The 21,013-nt window shown below is 58.7% G+C and overlaps 1 protein-coding gene across 1 annotated transcript in view; it reads left to right on the plus strand.

Moving 5' to 3' along the window:
- Window positions 1–21,013, plus strand: part of MPPED1 (metallophosphoesterase domain containing 1) — a 64,227-nt gene that overhangs the window by 34,956 nt on the left and 8,258 nt on the right. Inside the window, 1 exon segment of the mRNA XM_039234907.1 lies at window positions 3,800–4,025. Coding sequence (XP_039090838.1) covers window positions 3,800–4,025 — 226 coding nt within the window.

Consider the following 21,013-nt stretch of genomic DNA (forward strand, 5'->3'; position numbering starts at 1 on the left):
GGCTGCTGTGGTGGGAGGATCAGGGGACGGCTGACTGCTTCGTGATCCCTCCCCAATCCCCGATAGTCGGGAGCTGCAGAAATAAATGAAACCGCACAGTTGGGGTAATTTGTTAATTTGCTTAAGGAACACCCCCAGTCAGAGACATGACATAAATACGTGAGTGTGGCTCCAGCTCCCCCAGCCGGGGTGGCGCCGAGGGGAGCGGGTGGGCCGGACGGGTGACGGGCGTGGAAACCTCGAGAATCCGAGCTTGAAGGTGGCAGGCAGAGTCCGCGCCTTGTCCCCCGAATGCAGTGTGGGGAGGGGCTCAGTGAAGGCCCCCAACTGACTCTGTGGCCTGGTGGCCCTGAAGGCATCAAGAGTCACTGACCCAGAGGTGTGGGGTCAGCTGGACCGACGCCCAGGGTCACCTCCCCTGCTCACCTGCCGTGGGACATGGGCAGATTCCTGACCTCAGAGCCTCATTTTCCCGTAGCTGCAGAGTATATCTCGGAAGGTTCCGTGGGGATCAGAGAGGGACCAGCTGTTACCCGGGGTGGCTGGCCCGACGGTGGGGTCCGGGAGATGGTGGTCTTCCCTGCAGTGTCCTCCACGACCCTTCCCCAGCTGCTCGGCATGAGGGGAGTGAGGCAAACACGTCTACCCCTGTGCTCCCGGGGCTCTCTGGCTTCGGGGAGCAGACACGCAGCGCCCCTGGGCCGGCGCAGCAGGGTGGGCGGTGATAAAAGTAGGTGGGGAGGCAGAGGGCCCTGAGAGCCCACCCCCGCCTGACTGGCGGCACTGAGGGCCAAGGGCCAAGCCTGTTCCCTGCAAGTCTCCAGGGAGGCAGCAAGGGCCAGAAGCCAGACGCTGCCGGGAGTGGGCAGGAGCCCTGGCCTGAGTGACATGGGCTGAGTGTAGGGACAGGTGGGGACTGGGGGAAACTGACTTCCACTTCCGTCCTAAGGGAGGCACAGACCCGCAGCATTGACCCGGCAGGATCATGAAATTTGCAAATCGATTGATTGATTGTTAGAAAACAAAGAATGGCATTTTATTGGGAATTTTTATATATATATTTTTTATGTTGGCAACAAAGTTACATAAAAAGGTTATGCCAAACGACACGTGTCCGGGGCCGGGTCTGGCCTGCAGACTCTGGCCCCGGGGAGCCGCCGCTGCCTGCGAGTCGCAACTGGACATGACACATTGTGCGTCTCTGCTTGGCGCCTCCGGAGATCCCAGAATGGTCTTGTGAGGCAGCGTTGTTCTTCCGCCGTACAGGTGAGGAAACTGAGGCACGCGGCTGGCTAGTGGCAGCGCTGGGTCTGTCGTTGCCTCAGGGCCTACCAGAGTTGGGAAACACCCAAGAGGGGAAAACACTCTTTTCTCAAACTTGGGAGGGACTCTGGGGTGGCTGATGAGGCTGTGTGAGCAAATTAGGGCTCTCTGCCAGTTTTTCAGACAAAACTTCCATCTTCCCCTCTTCCTGCCCCCATGGCTGGGCTGGGAACCAGGTGGCCATCCACCAGCCACGGAGCTCAAGGCTGGACGGGATAGTGTGTCCCAGTATCCGGGTGGGGGGGGATTGTGGAGAAGGAAGTGTCTAACTGGGTTCTGGACTGTTCTGTTTCCTTGCAATGAGAATATAGTAATTGTAGTTACAGTCCCTGAAACATTGTTGTGTTGCTGTGTATTGTGATGGTGATTTATTGTTTGCCGGGAGACCCGCCCTGCTCCCTAGAAGGCCTAGGGGGAGTCGAGTCTGACCACATGTCGATCACACATGATTCAACATTGCGGGCGTCAGTTCTCAAGGCAAATAGTCCTTAGAATTTGGGGCATTTTTGGAATTGGGTTCATGACAAAACACAGCAGAGGATGTAGGGTTTCATGTCACAGTCAAGGGTGGGAAGGCCCCGGGGAGCCAGTCATGGGGAACGAGGCTCCGTGAAGCCTGGGGAGAGCACAGAAATCCTTAGCCCCCAGGAAGGGGCATTCCCCAGGCACACCTGCCTTGATCAGAGGGGAAACTGAGGCTCAGCGAGGTTAAGTGACTTGCTCAGGTGACAGAGCCAGGATTTGAACCGAGGTCAGCTGGCCCCAAAACTGAGCACTTTACCCTGTATCTGCTCGGGGGGCGGGGGTGCGGTCATGGTCACCCAGGATCAGAGAAGAAGAACTGAGGGGTGGGTCTCCACCAGCCAGTCTTCTCTGTGTGCCAGGATCTGGTGGGGGCGGAGGGGGGGGTCGATGAGGATCCATGGGAGGCTGCTCTTTCACATCACCTTGGGCGTCAGGACAGAAGGCCAGTGTCGGGGCGTGGCCGTGGCCTTCAGTGTGTCAGGACAGGGCTCTATGACCTGGGCTTGTTGGGGGCGCTCTCCTGGGCCTCCCCAGGCAGGTGGAAAGTGTTGGGGGTCACACGGGGCTGGCTCTGAATTCCCGCTCGGCCACCTCCAGGTCCTGTGGCCTCCAGCACACCACCGCACCCAGCCGTGCCCCCAGCCTCAGTTTCTCCCTCGGCACCGTGGCCCGGCTCAGGGCTCAGTGCCCGGCGCATATGCGTGCGCTCCGGCAGCCCTCTGGGATCATGTGAGCTAGTCATTCGCGCTGAAGAACTGGACACAGAAGTGACTCTCTGCTGACACAGGTGATGGTGGAGCTTAGTGGCCCTGCTCTGGCTCCTTCAGAAACCAGAATTCAGGCATTTATAAGTTCCGTCTATGGCCACGACTGCTTCTCTGTGGAATGGCCATGGCGCGTCACAGTGAGCCTGCTGGACGCTCCTATCTGAGGCCTGGGACCGGGCTGCGGTGTTCATGAACCCCTTGGCGCTCGCCTGACCCACGGGGCCCGCCCCTGCTGGGAGGGGCTGGGAGAAGGGCTTGAGCCTCCGGGTTGGTTCACCCGCAACTTTTCATCCAAATCCAGATCACCCACAGGTGCCATCACGGCTCTTTCTCCAGGCGTGGGGAGCCCGGCAGTGGAGGCTGGTGGGAGACGGAGTCCGAGCCTGGGGTCAGGCAGGCTCTGAGGAGCAGTGGGGGCCCGGGGTGGGCGGCAGTTTACTGAGTCCGAGGGGCTATGCTAGTGGGGGTGGCTGGGCTGGAGGCCTCCGGGAGGCAGCCCCCACCCCTGCTCCGGGCATCTGCAAGGTGGGGCCCCGGGGCAGGAGGCATGATGTGGAAGAGCTGCCCAGGCTTCTGCACAGAGCGAGGCTGGAAGGACCCCATGACTGGTTCAGTGCATGCTGTGCAGAGACAGCTTTGCTTTCATTGCACTTGGGCTTGAACTTCAAATTCCGTGGTGGGCCCTGGGATCTTCCCCAAGCGTAGAGTCTCCAGGGGCTCCGCCGAGAACTCGGCATTCCTGCTGGAGCGTGGAGGCTACTGAACTAGGCCCCCACGTGGCGAGGGACGGCGAGGCGAGGGGAGCAGGCCTGCGGGGTCCGGGTCAGGGTCTCCTTTCAGGGGAAAAGTCCCCCAGACAGAGTAAATGGAGGCGGGCAAGTCTGGAGGCTGGAGGCCAGGCACGCTGCAGCTCAGAGGCCTGGAGGCAGTTGTGCAGGCCCCTCCCGTCGGCCTGGGCTCTGGGGGCCTGTCCCCGAGCCCCGCCTGGGTGAGCTGGCCGCAGGGAGGATGCTGGGGCTGGTCCGAGGGCACCCACTGGGGAGCGTGCAGCAGGAGCTGCCGTGCCAGGGACCCCAGCGGCTGTCGCCTGTCCCTCCCCGCCGCCCCCACCCCCCAGGCCGTGTCGTGGCTTTCAGAAGGCCAACGGCAGTGCGCTGTGTGTGTGTCTGTGTCCACCCCTGCAGGGAGCTTGCCCTACGAGTACAAGATCGTGATTGCCGGCAACCACGAGCTGACCTTCGACCAGGAGTTCATGGCCGACCTCATCAAGCAGGACTTTTACTACTTCCCGTCCGTGTCCAAGCTGAAGCCAGAGAACTAAGAGAACGTGCAGTCGCTGCTGACCAACTGCATCTACCTGCAGGACTCCGAGGTCACCGTGAGGGGCTTTCGGGTCTACGGCTCACCGTGGTGAGTGCGCCTGTCTTTCCCGACCTCGCGGATGCGGGGGCTTGGGGGGCGCTGGAGGAGTCGAGGCTGAACACGCAGAGGGAGGTGGGGGCTGGACAAGCACCGGGGAGCTCCAGACGGCTGCTGGGAACTGAATCTCGGCTCTCCCCTCACCCGCTGTGTGACCCCGGGCAGGTCACTGCTGCTCTCTGAGCCTCGGTTTCCCCATATCTAACTGGCAAGTAGTTATATCCTCTGTGCTGTACTGTCTCACACACAGATGGGTACTGTCATCATCCCCACTCTCCAGGTGAGCATGTGAGGCACAGAGAGGGTGAGGATCTTGCCAAATGTCACACAGCTTAGGGAGGGGGCAGAGGTGGGATTAAACCCAGGCTTTCTGGTTTCAGAACTCGTGCTTTCAGCCATCATTCTATATGCTAGGAATCTCCCTATTGTCATGTCCCATGACGCACACACGAGGCACAGGTAAGGGTGACGATTGATCAGCCAGGCTGAGGAAAGGCAGCTGGAATTTTCGAGGAAGGCCCAAGACCTGGGTTTACTGTGCTGTTTTAATCACAGTGCACATCAAACCCTTCTTCTCTGCCGGGCGTACAGAGCAATCAGGCCTCGTCCCCGTCTTGGGGATCAAGGTGAGAACGAGTTGTGACTGTTCGTGTATGGTCAGTGTGTCCATCAGAGCCCCGGTGATGATGATGGTGATGACTGTGATGGCCGTTACAGTGGTGGTGGTGGTGGTGGCGGTGGCAGCGGATCGTTCCTGAGCAAACTCAGGAAGCTGGTCCCTGGGCTGAGGTCTCCATAACCACTGTTTCCAATTCTTACTCGGCTCTGAGAACTGATTCTTGGCCCCATTGTACAGGTGAACAGATCAAGTGTTCTTAGAGGCCCAGCTGGCAATAGCCACAGGGTGCCCAGTGCTGACAGGGTGAGGGGCGACCGTACACAGTGGGGAGAGACACATGTCCTTGAAAGTGAGGCATGATCCCGGAAGTCTCCTTGGAGGAGGTGAGGTGAGGTTATGAGGGAGGGGAAGGGCCTCCACACTCACGGAGGGGTAATGGGGCCCGAAGCTGCACCATCAGAGCCAAACACGCAGGGAGGCCGAGGGGACCGTATGGGTGCAGGGCCTCCAGGGAGAGCTGGGCAGCGTCTGGGAAATCGCTGGGCCGCCTGGCGGATGCCACACGGTGACACCGGGTGGCCAGAGGCTGCAGGTGGGTTCAGGACCTCGTCTCATCTTGCCAAGGCCTCCTCATGGGGCAGAGGGAGCACACGGGCTGTCCCACTGTCCCTGAGCCCCGGGAGGTGCCTGCTGTCGTCTCTGTGGTCCTCACCGTGTCCGGGGTCTCCGTGACCTCCCCGCAGCCTCTGAGGACTGCTGGGCACTGGGGACACGAGGGGCCAGTGCCGAGGACAGGAGCCGAGAGGAGGCGGCTGAGTCTGCCCTGCAGGCCGCTGGAGCCCGGCCTTGGAGGAGGAGGTCTGGCTGGGGCGGCAGAAGGGCCGGAGCGTGAGGCCCACGATGGCTTCAGGCACCAGACCGGCCAGCCGGGGCCGCATCTCCTTGCCCAATGTCCTCAACAGCCCCTTGCGCCTACACCCCCCACATACATACACAGCCTTTGTAAAAGCGCTATGTTCTGTAGGGATTCATCGTGGGCTTTGGGACCAAACTGCCTGGGCTCAAATCCTGGCCTCGCCTCTCATGGGCTGTGTGACCCTGGGCAAGTCACTTCACCTCTCTGTGCCTCAGTTTCCTCCCCCGCAGAATGGGAGTGACGGCGCACCTCCTGCAGAGGGCGGTGGTTCTGAAGGTGTGGGGGGAGGGCGTTCAGGCCAGCCTGGTGGCAGCGCCGCCAAGTTCTCCATGAACTGAGACCCCGGTGCCACCAGTTGTCCCGGAGGCCAGCCTTCCAGCACCGCCTTGGCCAGAACCCAGTATGTGGGATGGAGGACATGCGGGGGATGGGAGTGGCAGGTGTCACTCAGCGTCCACCCACTTCCGCCCAGAGCAGCTGTGTGTACCTGGTGGCTGGTGGGTGAGTGGAGGGCCAGGGCCTTGGGCCAGCCCTGCGGTCCCCTCTGCCAGCTGGAGGCTCGATGTCGGTGCCCCCGAGGCCCGAGAGACGCCAGCTGTTGGTGCAACTGCTCTGTGCTCGGGCCGTCAGTGGCTCCTGTGTTTGCTTCTGTGGCTTCCGGCGTGGACAGTTCTAGACCGTTTAGTTCTGGTTCTCCGGGGGCCTTAGCGCTTTCTCCTTGCCCCCGCTTACCTGTCGTCCTGGCTGGGGGCACACCCACTGCCCGCTGCCACGAGGAGCCCAGGACTGTCTGCAGGAGAGGGAGGGGGCGCAGGACAGAGAAGGGACCCGAGGAGGCCTAGGTGAAATCCAGGAGGGCTCCCTGTGGGAGGGGGGATTTGAACTGGGGTTTCCGCAGGTGGAGAAGGCAAGAGAGGAGCCGTATTTGTGAACTCCGCTCCGTGCTAGGCTCCAACAGACCCCTCGGGTTGCTGTTTCACAGCCCTCAATGCTGAGGCCTAAATGGTACCTCATCTGTGCTCCATGTGCAGGCTGGGCGCTGGCATTCCAGCAGCTTCCCTGGTTTCCCTGAGGCCCCACCCGGGGCTGGGAGCAGACGGCAGGAGTCGCCGCAACAGCAGTGGCCCGTCTGTTCGTTGGTACAGGAAGGGCTGTTCAGATCGGGGCACCTTGACCGTTTAGCTGTGGGACTTTGGGCAAGTGCTTTGGCCGCTCTGGTCCTTCTGTGTAGTGGGGAAACGACACAGTGAGGTCTGTGTGGGCCCAGAGTGAGGCCCTGCAGGTTGACTGGAATTACTGTTACCGGGGAGCCCCTGGGGTGGAGGCCGGGATGAGGATAGCTGTTCTCCAGCTGATACCTCAACGGCCCCCAAGGCAGGGCCAGAACTCTAATGATCCCATTTCACAGAAGGGCAAGTAGAGGACCGGGCTTGCCCAGCGCCACCTGACGACTGGTTGTCTAGACTCCTAGTCTGGGCTCTTCCTGTTCCAGGTTAGAGGCCACCCAGTGTCCTCGTATGAACACCTACTACGCGCCAGGCCCAGCACCGCAGGTTCTCTCTGTGTTCCTTGGTTCTCCCAAAAGCCTTCTTATTGGCCCCGTGAGGATAATGCGGCCAGGGGACCCAGCTGATGCCCTCCCGGGGACCCGCTACCTGCCTACTTCATTTGTCAAGGCTTTATCGAGGGCCGCGCACTGATCTAGGTCCTGGGGACGTGCTGGGAGCCAGACAGGTGCAGCTCCTGCCCTCCCGGGGTTGATGTCCTCGTGGGAGGCACGTGAGGGCCCAGAAGGGCCAGGGGGGCAGGGGCTGAGGAGCACGGGTGGCCCCTGGGGGAGGGGAGCTGGGGAAGGGGGTGACAGGTGGGGGGAAGAGCTCAGGCAAAGGCTTGAGGGGCCGTGGGCGTTCTGGGCGCCGAGTGCGGCTGGGGGTGCGTTGCGGTGGGAGAGCAGAGGCCCTCCGCCCTGGGCGCTCGGCTCTCAGTGAGTCACAGCTCCCTCTGCCTGTCACCCTGTGTTATCATTCCACGGGGACCCGGCACATCACAGCTGAGGCCCGGAAGGGAGGCGGCGCTCAGAGGAGCAGGACTGGCTGTCAGCCACGTGCTCATCCTCTGGGCCCGGACACAGCAGATGCATCTCTGGGTTCTGCCTCTCGCTCCATGTCTGACCCGGGGAGTCTCGCCTCTCTGATCCTCAGGGGCACCCGAGGAAGTGACATGAACCCGCCCCTGGGAGGGTACTCACGGCCGTGGCTGTTCTGCCTGGTGCGGGGGGTCGTACGCCACCCCCCACTGTCTGTTGAGGCTTAGCCCCCAGCTCCAGCCGCCTGGGCACACGGTAAAGCTTGTGGCAATTATTACTAAATTCAGATGTTTGGGTTTTCCTTTCTTTTCCCTGCTCTTTACATGTGGACTAACAAGGAGATGTTCTCTCCAGCTTTAGATGCACAGTTATACCAGCGCGGGGATCAGGGACTGAATAAAGCACTAGCCACGAGTGACCTCACAGCACAGGCCTCAGGAGCACATGGGCAAGGCTGACCCAGGTTGAGAGGCAGACCTATTTAGTGTGACCCTAGCAGGCACCTCAGGGGTGCAGAAGGCAGAGAAAAAGGCAGGAAGACAATCCCACAGGCAGGAGCGCAGAAGAGAGGGGGTGTGACCTTCCTGAGGGGTGAGCTGCCCATCACAAGGGGCATGCAAGCACAGATCCACTGTGTTTGGGGCTGGGAGGCCTGCGCTGCTGATCCCCAGGCAGAGGGGGGCGCTGGCGCGCTCTACACTTGGTCCTGCACTTGGAGGGAGGGCAGCACGCCCGGGCTGGCCTTGACACTGAGGACTCTCCAGGACCAGCTGGGAAGGGGACACAAAGGAAACTCGCGGTTGCCGTGATCGGCTTTTCTCCTAAGTGCTGCCGTCAGGAGATGCTGTGCTTGGGAGGGAAGGGTTCTGGCTTCCCATTGGGCCGCGCACCCTGAAGGCCACAAGCCCCCTGCAGGGCTCTGGAGACCCGGAAATGGATCAGGCCTGGCTCTGCCGTCGGGAGCTCAGGAGATGAGGTTGGGGGAGGGGAGGGTAGCAATCACTGCTGGCCCAGGCCAGTCCCGGCCGCACGCTTGCCTGCAGGTTCCCATCAGCCCTTGCTGTGCCCCTCCCCCCTCCCCCCTCCCCCCACGACGGGGCACCGTTACCAGCCCTGCCCTGCAGCAGGGGTCGAGCCAGAGAGGATCATTGAGGAGCATGTCCCATGCCACCTTTGGGACACACTTACACTGAGAAACTCCCTGTGGTTTATCTGAAGTTGAGCCTGAACAGGACGCGCCGTACTTCACCTGGCCACCCTGATCCTGAGACAGTGTGGCTCTGCCTGGCTTCTCACTGCTACGCTAGGCATTGCATCGTGTCCGCTTTTACGCTCAGTATTGTGTCGTGCTGTGCTTTATTTATTTATTTAGTTTTAAGTTTGTTTATTCTGAAAGAGAGAGAGAGAGCGTGAGCACGAGTCGGGGAGGGGCAGAGAGAGAGGGAGAGAATCCCAGGCAGGCTCTGCACTGACGTGGGACTTGAACTCACGAACCGTGAGATTATGACCTGAGCTGAAATTAAGAGTTAGACACTTAATTGACTGAGCCACCCAGGTGCCCCTATTTATTTATTTTTTTAAACTTATTTATTTTGAGAGAGAGAGAGAACACAAGGATGAGCAGGGGAGGGGCAGAGAGAGAGAGGGAGAGAGAGAATCCCAAGCAGGCTCTTCACCGTCCACGCAGAGCTCGACGCGGGGCTTGAACTTGGGAACTGTGAGATCGTGACCTGAGCCGCAGTCGGCCGCTGAATGGACTGAGCCTGCCACGCGCCCTGCGTTGTATCCATTCTTCTGTGCTGGCGCCTCAGGGTGGCTTCCCTTTGCATTTCCCTGCTGGCCAGTGAGGCTGAGAATCTTTTGTCAGCCACTTGGATCTCTTCTTTTGAGAAGTGCTCGTGTCTTTAGCCCATTTAAAAAAAAATAATTGGCTTGTCTGTCTTTTCCTTATGGGTTCATAGAGATTTTTTATGTATTCCGAACAGGAGCCTATTGTCAGCTGTACCGTTACAAGTGGCTTTTCCTCCTCTGTGATTTTCTCTCTCTTTGCGGTGCCTTCAGAAAGCCCCAAGTTCTGAATTTTGGTGTAGTCAAGTGTATTTGCGTTTTGCTTTCTGTGTTCTATTTAAGAAATCTCTGCCTCCCTGGAATCATGAGGATATTTCCATACTGTCTCCCGGAAGCTTCGCCGGGCAGCCCGTTATGCTTGGGTGTCGGGTCCACTGGCAGTGAGTGTGTGTCGATGGTGTGCCGCAGGGGGCCCGTCTTGCGTGTGTCCACATGGACACCCACGTGGCCCAGCCCCGAGCGGAGACGGGCCTGTCCCTCCTGGCGGCTTGGCGCGGCCACTTTCGCCTTATGCGCGGGGTCTGCGTGTGGGCCTCTGCTGCTCCCTCACTCCACTTAGGGCCTCGCTGTCGTGATTACTCTCGCAATGGCTTTCTTTCCTGCCTCCTTCCTGCTAGAATGTTTGGGGCTTCCTGAGAACAGGGACCTGAATCTCTGTGTTGTGGTCCTGAGTGCAGCCCTAGCACAGTGCCTGGCTCATCAGAATAAGTGTTTGTTGAATGGATGGATGGATGGATGGATGGATGGATGGATGGATGGATGAACAGGTGACAGACGCCAGGCCGTGGGGACTCCGTTAAAATTCAGCCTCCTTGCCTGCAGCGTCCTTCCTCTTCCCCCTCTCCTCCTCTTCCTCCTCCTTGGGGCTGGTCTCCCTAAATCAGGGCCTGACCGTACCATCTCTCAACTTCCGCGCAGGCTGGAGGCCAGACGCCTGTCCCCAGCGCAGCAGCCCGTTACCTCCCCACCCCGGCAGTTTGTGCCGCTGTCCCCGGGGCACCGCGACTTTCCAGGGCCCCTCGGGAGCAGACTCGGCACTGAGCCTTCCCCAGACCAGCTTAGAGGAAGGGGTGGGAACCGACCACCAAAGAGAGGAAGAACTCAGCTGTTACAGAATCTTAAGTGTTGGGGGAAAAAAATTCCGTATACATACCGTATTCATTTATGGGTTTTGGATACATTTTTTTGTTCTCATTTAACTGAAAACGGCCTTGATTTGAAAAAAGAAAAAAAAAAGAGCGCGGGAGGGAGTGAAATTGGCATGCAGTTCGTCCATCTGGTGTAATTACTTCTGGTATTTTGAAAGAAGGAATGTAAACCTGCTGAGACATTAAACTTTGAGAAGTGGCTGCCGGCCGTCTCTGGGTGTCTGGGCGCGGATCCTGGTTCTCAGCTTGGAGGCCTGGCGCTGCCTCCTCCAGGCAGGGGTGTCGGGGGTCCCTGCCCCTCTCACAGGGAGCCAGGGGCCTGGGGGACTGGCTGTCTTTACACGCCAGGCCACACTTGAACACTTGTGCCGGCGGGCAGGTCCCGGCCGGGGGATCTTGGGTGAGAATCTAGGCTTTCTGTGAGATGACAGCAGGTGCAAGCCCCCTGTGGCAGTGTTCTCAGGGTTCTGGGAGGTCATGTGTGTAAATTGCTTGGCACAGAGTAGATGTTTCAGGACACAGTGGGCCCACCCTCACCCCCTAACCCTCTATACCTCGCTGCCTGGATTGGCCAGAGATCAAGGTTTTCTGTACAGCCCGGGGCTGCCCACGGAGCTGCCCGTGGAACAGGGTGTGGGCAGGGGCTGAGCCCTCCGTCTCCTTCCCTCCCTGTGTGCACAGGACAGGCCACCCGGGGGTGTGGGGGCAGGAACTGAGCAGCCTGGGCGTTTTAAGGAGCAAGGGTCTGCTTGTCGACGGAGAATCATGATAGTACCTGTTCTCACCGCTGTCCCCCAGGCCCTGCACTTCAGCTGCTTCTAACCTTCTTAGGGGTCAGTGGGGTCTAGACCTTTGTCCCCCGCTGGAAAACTGAGGAGGCTGAGACCCAGGAGGCGAAGGGACTTGCTTAGGGTCCCCCAGTGCCTGAGAGCCGGGCTCCACTCGGATGGGAGGATGGAGGCCCCCTCACCGAAACTGGGTACAGAGAGGTGCGAAAAGCTTTCTTTCTTAACTTCATTAAATACGTCTTTTGGAGAAAAAAAGAATAGAGGCTCCTATAGTGAAATCCTGGCTGCTTCTCTGCACCTCAGAGGCTCTCACCAGGATGTGGTCAGGCCCTGGGACCCTGGCCGGGCCTGAGACCTGCAGCCACCCATTGCCTGCCATGCCTGGATGCAGTCAGAGGCTGCTGGGGCCACGGGGAAGCCCCCCCCTGCCCCGTGGCCATGGCCCCCCTGACTTCGGGGACACCCCCCTTCCCAGGAATCCTGCAGAGCTCTCTCTCCACTGCGCTCTGGGGAGGGCGCAGGGAAGGCGCCACTGCGGCTCAGCTCCAAGCCGCTCACCCAGAATCCTTTGCTCTTTCCATTAAGAAAACCTTTTTAATCTTTCAAAAAACCATTTATTTTTTTTAGTCTCCCTCCAATAATTGTCCAAGCCATTCAGGGTGTTGGACAATTGGATTGCACGCTGGTGTTCTATGAAGTTCTGTCCGAGGCGGTCCTGGGCAGCCAGGTTTTGGGGTGTAGCTTGGTTTGGGGGTGCCCATAAGACAGGCTTGTGCCTGCCTCGATCTGTGGGTGCACACGGTTTACTTTTGCTTCCTGCCTGAGGGCTTCCTGGACCGCGTGGGCTCGCCTCCTGGAGGACAAGCCCTAGCCGGAGGTCAAGGGCATCCATCTGCTGGAGGCGTCACTGGGTAGCCTTTTCTGCTCCACCTCCCTGCCTGCCCCCCCAAAAGCCCTCTGGGGGCCCAGCTTTACAGAAGGAGGGGGGCAGGCCCCGCTCCCTCCCCTTAAGCTCCTGAGGCCTCCTGCTGTTACTTCTCTGCCATGCAGACCCGCCTTCCCTGGTTCAACTTTATTTTTTTTTTAATTTTTTAAAATATTTTATTTATTTTTGAGGGACAGAGACAGCGTGAGCAGGGGAGGGTCAGAGAGAGGGAGACACAGAATCTGAAGCAGGCTCCAGGCTCTGAGCTATCAGCACAGAGCCCGATGTGGGGCTCGAACCCACGAACCGTGAGATCATGACCTGAGCTGAAGTCAGACGCTTAACCGACTGAGCCACCCAGGCGCCCCCCGCCTTCCCTGGTACAAAGGCTCGGCTGGTCCCTGTGCATCTAAAGCTGTGTTTCTTAGAGTTCATCTCGAGTTTCTATGTGGTTTCAGCACGAGGCTGTGGCCTTCCTCTCCCGCTTTCCTTCCTCTTCTGTAGCAAGACTTCTGGGACCCCTCACTCAGCAAGCTTCCCGGGACCTGCTCTGGCAACGGGGCAAGACAGGATTGTTTTCATCCCCATCTTGCGGATGGGGAAGGTGAGGCTTGGGTAGCCGAGGAACTGGCCCAAGATCTCGGCCCCTGGAGCTGCGTGGGGGTCCAGCCCAGGCTGGTGGGCTTGGTCAGCTTTGGGAGTGACCGGCCGGGACCAGCCAGCAGGTGCCTCGGCGGCGGCTCCTTCCCATGGGCCCTGGATCCCCGGCCCCATGGGCCCCCAGCCCCATCCTGCTGTGCGATGCGGAGCCCGGATGGGGCTTCCTGACCCCTGGGCCCGGCACCGGCACGTTCTCTCTGAGCTCCGAGTCCTGCTTCCGAGAAGTCAGACTCACATTCTCCCCGCGCAGCGCCGGCCAAGGGTGGGACGAGGGCGGCGCGCAGAGCGCTCGGCGGGGGCATCGCAGCCACCTGGGTGCTGTGGCCCCGCCCGCCCTATCGGCTCAGGGACGGGCTGGGCTCAGTGGAAGCCACGGAGCCCCCCTGTCCGGGGGGGCTGGCCGCAAACCCCCCTCGAGCCTGATGCCGGCCTGTGACGGTGACAAGGGGGTGGGAGCCAGCGGGCACAGGCGTGTCCACCACCGAGGGTCCGGCTGCTGCTCACGCCCCGTCTCCTCCTCCGCCGGATTCTGACGGTCGTCAGCCCCACACGCACAGGCAGAGGGCGGACTCTGATGTCGGAGGAAGTTCCTGGTCCTACGTTGTGCCGCCTCTACACACACACACACGCGCACACACACACACACACACATACATGCATCTACACACCCACGTGCACACCACGCACATCTATGTACACACACGCACCCACACACACCCACACACACGCATGTAACTAAACACCCACGTACACACCACACACATGTATGTACACAATGCAACAACACACCTACACATGCGTGTAACTACACACATACATGCACACCAACACATGTATGCACACACAACCACACACACTTACACACATGTAACTACACACATACATGCACACAACTATGCACACACCTACATGCACACACATGCAACTACACACATGCCCACACCTACACACACACCTACACAAACACCTCCATGCACACACATGCAATTACACACGCGCACACACCTACATGCACACACTCAACTACACGCACACAGCTACACACATACACACAGCTACACACATACACACAACTACACACATGCACCCCTACACGCATACATGCAACTACACATGCGCACCTACACTCATCCATGTGTGCAACCACACACACATGCACACACCTACACACAACTCCTCCATATACAGACACACACACCACGCACATGTACACACACAACTACACACACAACCCCCATGCCACACACACGCATACACTGTGCCCATGTACACAACTACACAAACGCAGCTGGACACGCCCCCCCGCTGCGCACCACACACACACGCGCGCACACACATGCACACCCTCTTCTCTCTCACACAGAATTTCTCCTTTGCCCCTTTTCTGTCCTTATCTTTCTTGCTTCCACGTTGTTGTTATTTTCTTTGCAGAGGCCCCTCTACACATATGCGCACGATTCTACACGAGATTAATGTTTGAAACGAATTGTCTGCCTTCTCCCCGCTGCAGAGTCCCAGCGAAACAAAAGATGAATGGTGCGCACCTCGGAAGGGTGGGGAAATTAATTAGGAATGACAAAGGACCCCATTCTTCGGTTCCACTTATCTTGCTGCTGACTTGCCGTAACTGTTGTGTACGGGGCAAGGTGTGTGATTGACAGTCCCTAGGGACGCGGTGCCAGCCTGCGCGGCCCTGCCCCCTCGCCGGCAGCCGCTGGCCCTGTCACCGAGGCGGCTCCCTCAGCCTCGCCCTCGTCCTCGGGGAGGGCAGAGAGGAGAAAGGTCAACCTCTCCATCAGAGCTGGACAGATGGCAGTGGCAGCCCGCACTGTGGATGTCCCCAGGGGTCGGGGGACCGCCTGTGGGGTGAGGGGTGAGCATAAACTCTCTTGGGGACCCCGGTGTGTCACTGACCTCTGAACCTCAGTTTCCCCTGCTGCAGAATGGGAGCACAACCTCCCTGGAGGGCTGAGTGTCCCGGGCAGCACTTGGGGCCCTCATCTGGGATGCTGTCAATACTGGCCATCTCTGAGAGAAGCCAGAAGCTTCCTCTCTGTCGCGAGTGGGGCCACTGCCTTCCTCAGACCACAGCTTTCCCTTCCGTAGCATGAGTGGTGGGCGCGAGAACGTGTGGCCGCACGGGGTCCACTATGAAAGGCTGTCCCCTCTACCCAGCAGGGCGGCCGCCCTCAACCAGGAGTGGGCGCCCTGGGGAGGCAGGGAAGTTTCCCCAAAGGAGGTGAGTCGGACGCAGCAGAGGGTGTGAGCACACGGCGCCTGCATCACCTCTGGGGCCTCATCTGTGAAATGGGCACATGAGCCCCCCGGGCAGGTCACGGGAGGCGGGACGCTCAGCAGATGGTGAGTGTTTGTTCTAGTGCTGGTTCCTGCTGTGGCTCCGGGGGCTCCAGGGGCTCTGGGGGCTCCGGGGGGGCTCCCATTGGGACGGTGCACAGAGGAGGGGGCTGATGTTTAGTTCTTACCGCCTGCCTGCCTTCCAGATAGAGCACCTGGTTGTTAATTCTGTCATGCATTCTTTCATTCGTGCACACCGTGAGCGAACCCTCCAGGAGGCCGCCTGGGCCCTGCCTCTGTCCGGCAGGAGGGATTTCACAGGCTCCTTCCTCCCTGTCCAGCCAGACTCAGAGGGGACCCGGCAGTGCCAGGGGCTGGGCCGGGACCTGGCAGGGGAGACTGGGGCGCGCTCAGAGGGGCAGGCAGGCAGTTGCCGTTGAAGAGGGGGAACTTTGGGCCAGCCGCCCATTGAGCACAGGATGCAGCAGCCAGGAACCCCAAGAATCTCTCTTGCTTCCTGTGTGCCCTCAGACACACCACCTAACCTCCCTGTGCCTTCGTTCCCCTGACTTTAGAGTGAGAGCCTCCCCGGACTTTGTCCTGAGGGTTAGCCGATTTGAGATGAGGAAGTGGCTGGTAAAGTAGGGGCTTGCTGAGGAAGGGGACAGGAATTCCTGGTCCCATCTGCATAATTCTGGCCTGAAGGCAGAGAGCCCTGGCTCTGGAATCCTCTCTCTGGGTTTGAGCGCCCGGGTCCCCTGGTCGTGTCCCTTGGTCACCAGGTAACCCTGAGCACACAGAGGTTAACCCCTTCACAGCTTTTTGTGTGCTTGTGGTAACCTTCGAATCCAGTCTAATTAAGCCCGCTTAGCCAATGTACCTCCCCGCACCTCGGTTTCTGCATCTGTAAAATGGAGCAGTGATGGCAGCTGCCTCCCAGAGGGGGTGTGAGGCCTGGGGGCTCACGGAGAACTTCTGGAGTTGTGCTGATGTGGGTGCCCTCTCGGTGTCTCCACAGTGCCCCTTGGCATTGGCCAAGGGGATCCTGGACACCTGCCTTTGGGCATCGTGCCCTGGCCTGGGTGCGCAGCTGGGCCCCAGCCCACCCTGGGGCTCCTCTGTCCACACACCCCAGCATCCCCAGGAAATGGGTGACCACCTCCTAGGCTAACTGGATGACCCCAGGGGACACCCCCACCCAGGGGCTGCACGCCTTTCCTGGCGGAGCAGAGCGGCCCTGCTTGAGCATTCTCCCGAGACAAGCACCGTCCCCCTCCCTGCTGCCATCGGGGGCCCGGGATTCACGCTTCAGGGGGAAATCATTTAATGATTGGCCACGAGGAGGTCATTTATATTGGCTAAGCGGGCTTAATTAGACTGGATTCGAAGGTTACCACAAGCGCACAAAAAAGCTGTTAAGGGGTTAACCTCTGAGAGATTACATTGTATTCAGCGCTCTGTTAAAGTTTGAATTAATTTTTCCCATGGGTTTGTTCACATTCTAATTTTCAACTAAATGAGACATCTGTTTCAGAAAAGGAAAATTTGCTCTGGTCGTCATGGCAACTATCATTCTGTAAGAAAATTATTCCAATGGTTACTTTAGAACAGAAAGACAGAAATTCAGGACATAAAGCCGCCTCCCGCCGCTCAGCCGGATTTCTGATTCACGCGACCTCCTTGGGGTCTGTGATGTGTCCCGGAAGGTGTGCAGACATCGGGGTCCTGGCCCTCAGCGTGGCGAGGCTGGGTCTCAGGGCCGGGTCACGCTGGAGCTGGGGGATGCGCTTTCGCAGGGTCCCGGGATCCTGTCTTGGGCATTCGCAGTCTCAGACCGCTGGCTGCCCTCGACGTGGGTGGGCCAGTAGGGGGCAGGCTGGACGCTGGCTGCTTAGATGGGAGGCCTTGAGCCTCTGCCTGCCCTGTCCTCTGTCTGGAAACCCGGGTGGCCTTGCACTTCACCTCTGGCCCTAAAGGGCCTTACTGGATGATGAGGAGGTCGATAGGCCATCTGGGGCTGACTTCACCTTGAACTGGCACCGCCTCTTCCCAGGGCATCATCCAGGAGGGGCCGGAGAGTTTTCTAGGCCCTATGGGCTGGTCTAAGGCCTTGGGGGGTGCGGTCACCCTGAAGAGTCTGTCCCAGTGCTCTGGTCCTGGCCACCCTGCAGAAGCCCCTGGCCCAGGCAGGGTGCTCCCCAACCCACGGGCCATCCTGGGAAACGTCTCCTTCGGATGTCTGCCTGTATGATTTGACTTTTCCTGCTCCCCTTAAAATTTCAGTAAGAGCTAGAACATCCCCTTTGCCCATTGACAGAGCTCCTGGGTATTTAGAAAGCATTTTCATAGTGGAAGTACAGTTTCATCCTTTTAAACCTCCTCCCTCTCTTCTCCTTCGCCCCCCTTCACTCCCTGCTGTGTCAAGGCCACAGCACTGAACAAGAAGGACCCCCCCCCCCCCCGCCGCCATGGGGTAAAGTCTGGGGACATAGGCATTGTTACCCTGCTGGGAGAGGTGAAGCGAGCGGCGCAGGGACCAAACCAGGAAGGATGTCTGATGCCAATTTCAGTGCCCTGAGCAAGCTCTGAGGGCACCCTGGGGGGCAAGGTGGACCCCACCATTCCCGGGACTTGAGGCGGTGTGTGTGGCAGGTGCAGCCTTGGGGAAGCACCACCCCCAGAGGAAAGCTCGGTGGTGCTGGGCGAGGAGAGGCTGGGCCGGCGGAGGCATGCGCGCGTTGGCTTCTGGGGGTCTGTGGGGTCTCTGATATATTTCTAAGTGTCTCTTTCAAAAAGCCACCCCTTGCTGGGGCTCACAGGAACGAACAGATGCCTTCTCTCCATGCAGATGAGGCCTCGTCCCATCTTGTAAATATTTGATTAGATTTTTGAAGAATGGATCCCGTATTTGGACGCTGCTCCTTTCCCCGGAGGCTGACGGGGCCTCGGGTCCTGGCAGGACGGCTAGGCTGGGCTTCCGGAGGGGCTTCCAGAATGCCGCTGCCTTCCCTGCTGCGACTGAACCCTGGTGCGGCCAGAGCAGGGCCTGGAGTTTGCTCGGGGTTCGAGGGTCTCGGAAAAGCCCAGCTTTTAGGGTGGGAGCAGCCTGGGCTGGTCGCCGGAGCGGGACTGTCACCCGTTGGGGCCAGGGACCGTGGTAGGAGAAGCATTTACATTGTGATTCAGTACATCCGTACGTGGGTGTCTATTTAAATATAAATATATTTAACTGAGGTATCCTTTCCCAGCTAGGAGGCCCCTTTTTCTGTGATGTTTTCTTTTCTTTTTTTAAAAAAAAATGTTGGGACTCATCAAAATGCAGTTTGAAAAACCTAGCCCTAGGTCAAAGGTTTTTCATGTCGGCTCCATGGGTGGGTTTCAGGACGGCCCACAATAATGATGGGGATGGGGATGGGGATGATGGTGGGGACGACGGTGGGGACGACGGTGGGGATGATGGGGATGATGGTGGGGATGACAGTGAGGACGACGGTGGGGACGACGGTGGGGACGACGATGGGGACGATGGTGGGGACGATGGTGGGGACGGTGGGGACGATGGTGGGGATGATGGTGGGGATGACGGTGGGGACGACAGTGGGGACGATGATGGGGACGATGGTGGGGACGATGGTGGGGACGGTGGGGATGATGGTGGGGATGATGATGGGGATGATGATGGCAGCTCCAGTGCATTGAACTAGACATTGTTTTAAGCACTTTTATGTGGATTAACCAATTTACTCCTTCCAAACTGCTCTGTTGAGATGGTATTATTATTCCCATGAACAGATGGGGAAATTAAGACATAGAGAAGAGTTGAGTCACTGTCCAAAGGTCACAGAGGTAGTAAGAGGTGGACCCATTCTCACTCAGGTCTGTCTGACCCCAGGATTGCCTTGAAGTTGGGTATAAAATTGTGTACATGCAGGGGTGCATCTTCTGTGGAGAGAGCTCTCGCCTTCGTGCGGATGTGCCAGGGCAGGCCTGTGTGGATGTGCCATTGATGGGAGGTGTCTTCTGTGGGGACTGTCCCCAAGGCCAACCCACCCAGATCGATTCCCCAGCCCTGGTCTTGTCACCTGGCAGGTGCTCCCTACGGTTGGGGATCCCTCGGACACCCCAAACCTGGGGACACACGCAGTCCCTTCTGTGCCTGCTTCTCACCATCTATTTCTCCTCAGGCTCAGAGTGCAGATCCCAGGCCCCGCCCCCCATACAGGTGGTTCTCCTGGGGCCCATTCATCCTGAACCCCCGCCCCCACTCCCCCTACAAGAACAAGGCAGGAGCCATAGCCCTTTTCTTCAAGGCCAAAACTTAGGCTGACGGGGGCTTGGGGAGATGGTGGCCTGGTGTGTTCCACCGGCTTTTAGTGGGTTTTTCTGGGCAGCACCTGGGGGCTGCTGTTCGAATAGGGGGCATCATTTTCAGCTTTGAAGCTTCGGCTGCAATCCCACAGCAATAGGAAAAGCCCTATTTAACATCGATTAACAGATTGATCTCTTCCTTTGGGCCTCACTCAATGCCATTTGTTACCCTGTCCTTTATTCCCTTCCCCTGGGCTGGTCCCAGGTGTGCAAGGTAAGAGGAAGGTTGGAGGAAGCAGGGCTTTGACAGGTAAGCGTGGCTCGAGGTCAGGGATGGGCAGGAGGAGAAGAGAAGGGAGCGGGAGCCCTAGATGGGCAGGGCTGGCAGTGGAGGGCCTCCTGCATGTGCTGGAAATGCAAGAGGGACTTTGACCCCCACATGACCACTCTGCTCACCCATCTTTCACAAACGCATGTTCCAGAAGATGCCATTGGAAGCTTGAAGGCTGAGAGCAGAGAGTATCGGATCCGGCGTCTCCACTCATGAGCTGCGTGACCCCGGGCACGTCACTGCCCCTCACTGCACCTCAGTCTCCTTGTCCAGAACCTGCTGTGAACAAATCAGGGTTTTCAGACTGTGTTCCTTGAGAACCCCAGGGTTCCCAACAAGTGCTTTGGAGGGTTGCCAAAAGGCAGAGCTGTTGGGTCCACCGCCAGCGGTCTCAGTCTTGCCACGGAAGGGCCTCTGCGCCACGAGAGGGATTTTGGTGGCGGCTTTGGGCACATGAGAGATTTGGAGTTGAAAGCCCAGCTTCACCTTATATGGTTTGTGCTGGCAGGTGAGTGGTAGTGAGGCGCCTGGCCCAGGAGTCAGCACATGCCCGGCTAGCCTGCCTCTCCAAGCCCCTGGTTTCTCATCTGTAAAATGGGGATCCTCTATAGTCCTTAATTCCCAGGGGTCTTATAACAGGTAAACCATCCCTGTGATGTACTTAGATGGCACCTGGCAAAATGTAGGTATCCAGGAAGTGCAGGTGACGATTTCTATTTCCTGCTTCCTTCTTCTCAGTTTCCTCACCCATAAAACAGAAAGAGACCTATCTGCCTACTGCAGGCGTGAAAGTTGCTGGGGTAACAGGTGGGGAGGTGGTGGCGGTGATGACATTGATGGTGATGATGGCTGTATCAATGTCCTGGGGCCGCAGAGCTAATCACCCCAGACTCAGGGGTGGGGCACTTTAAACAACAGGAATTTGCTCTCTCACAGTCCGGAGGCTGGAGTCTGAGATCAAAGTGTCACCAAGGTTTGTTCATTTTGAGGGGCCTGAGGAAGAATCTGTCCCGTGTTCCTCTCCCAGCTTCTGGGGGTGGCTTGCAGTGCTCGGC

Source organism: Hyaena hyaena, unplaced genomic scaffold, assembly GCF_003009895.1.
Source record: "Hyaena hyaena isolate Hyena2069 unplaced genomic scaffold, ASM300989v1 scaffold_4, whole genome shotgun sequence".
Lineage (NCBI taxonomy): Eukaryota > Metazoa > Chordata > Mammalia > Carnivora > Hyaenidae > Hyaena > Hyaena hyaena.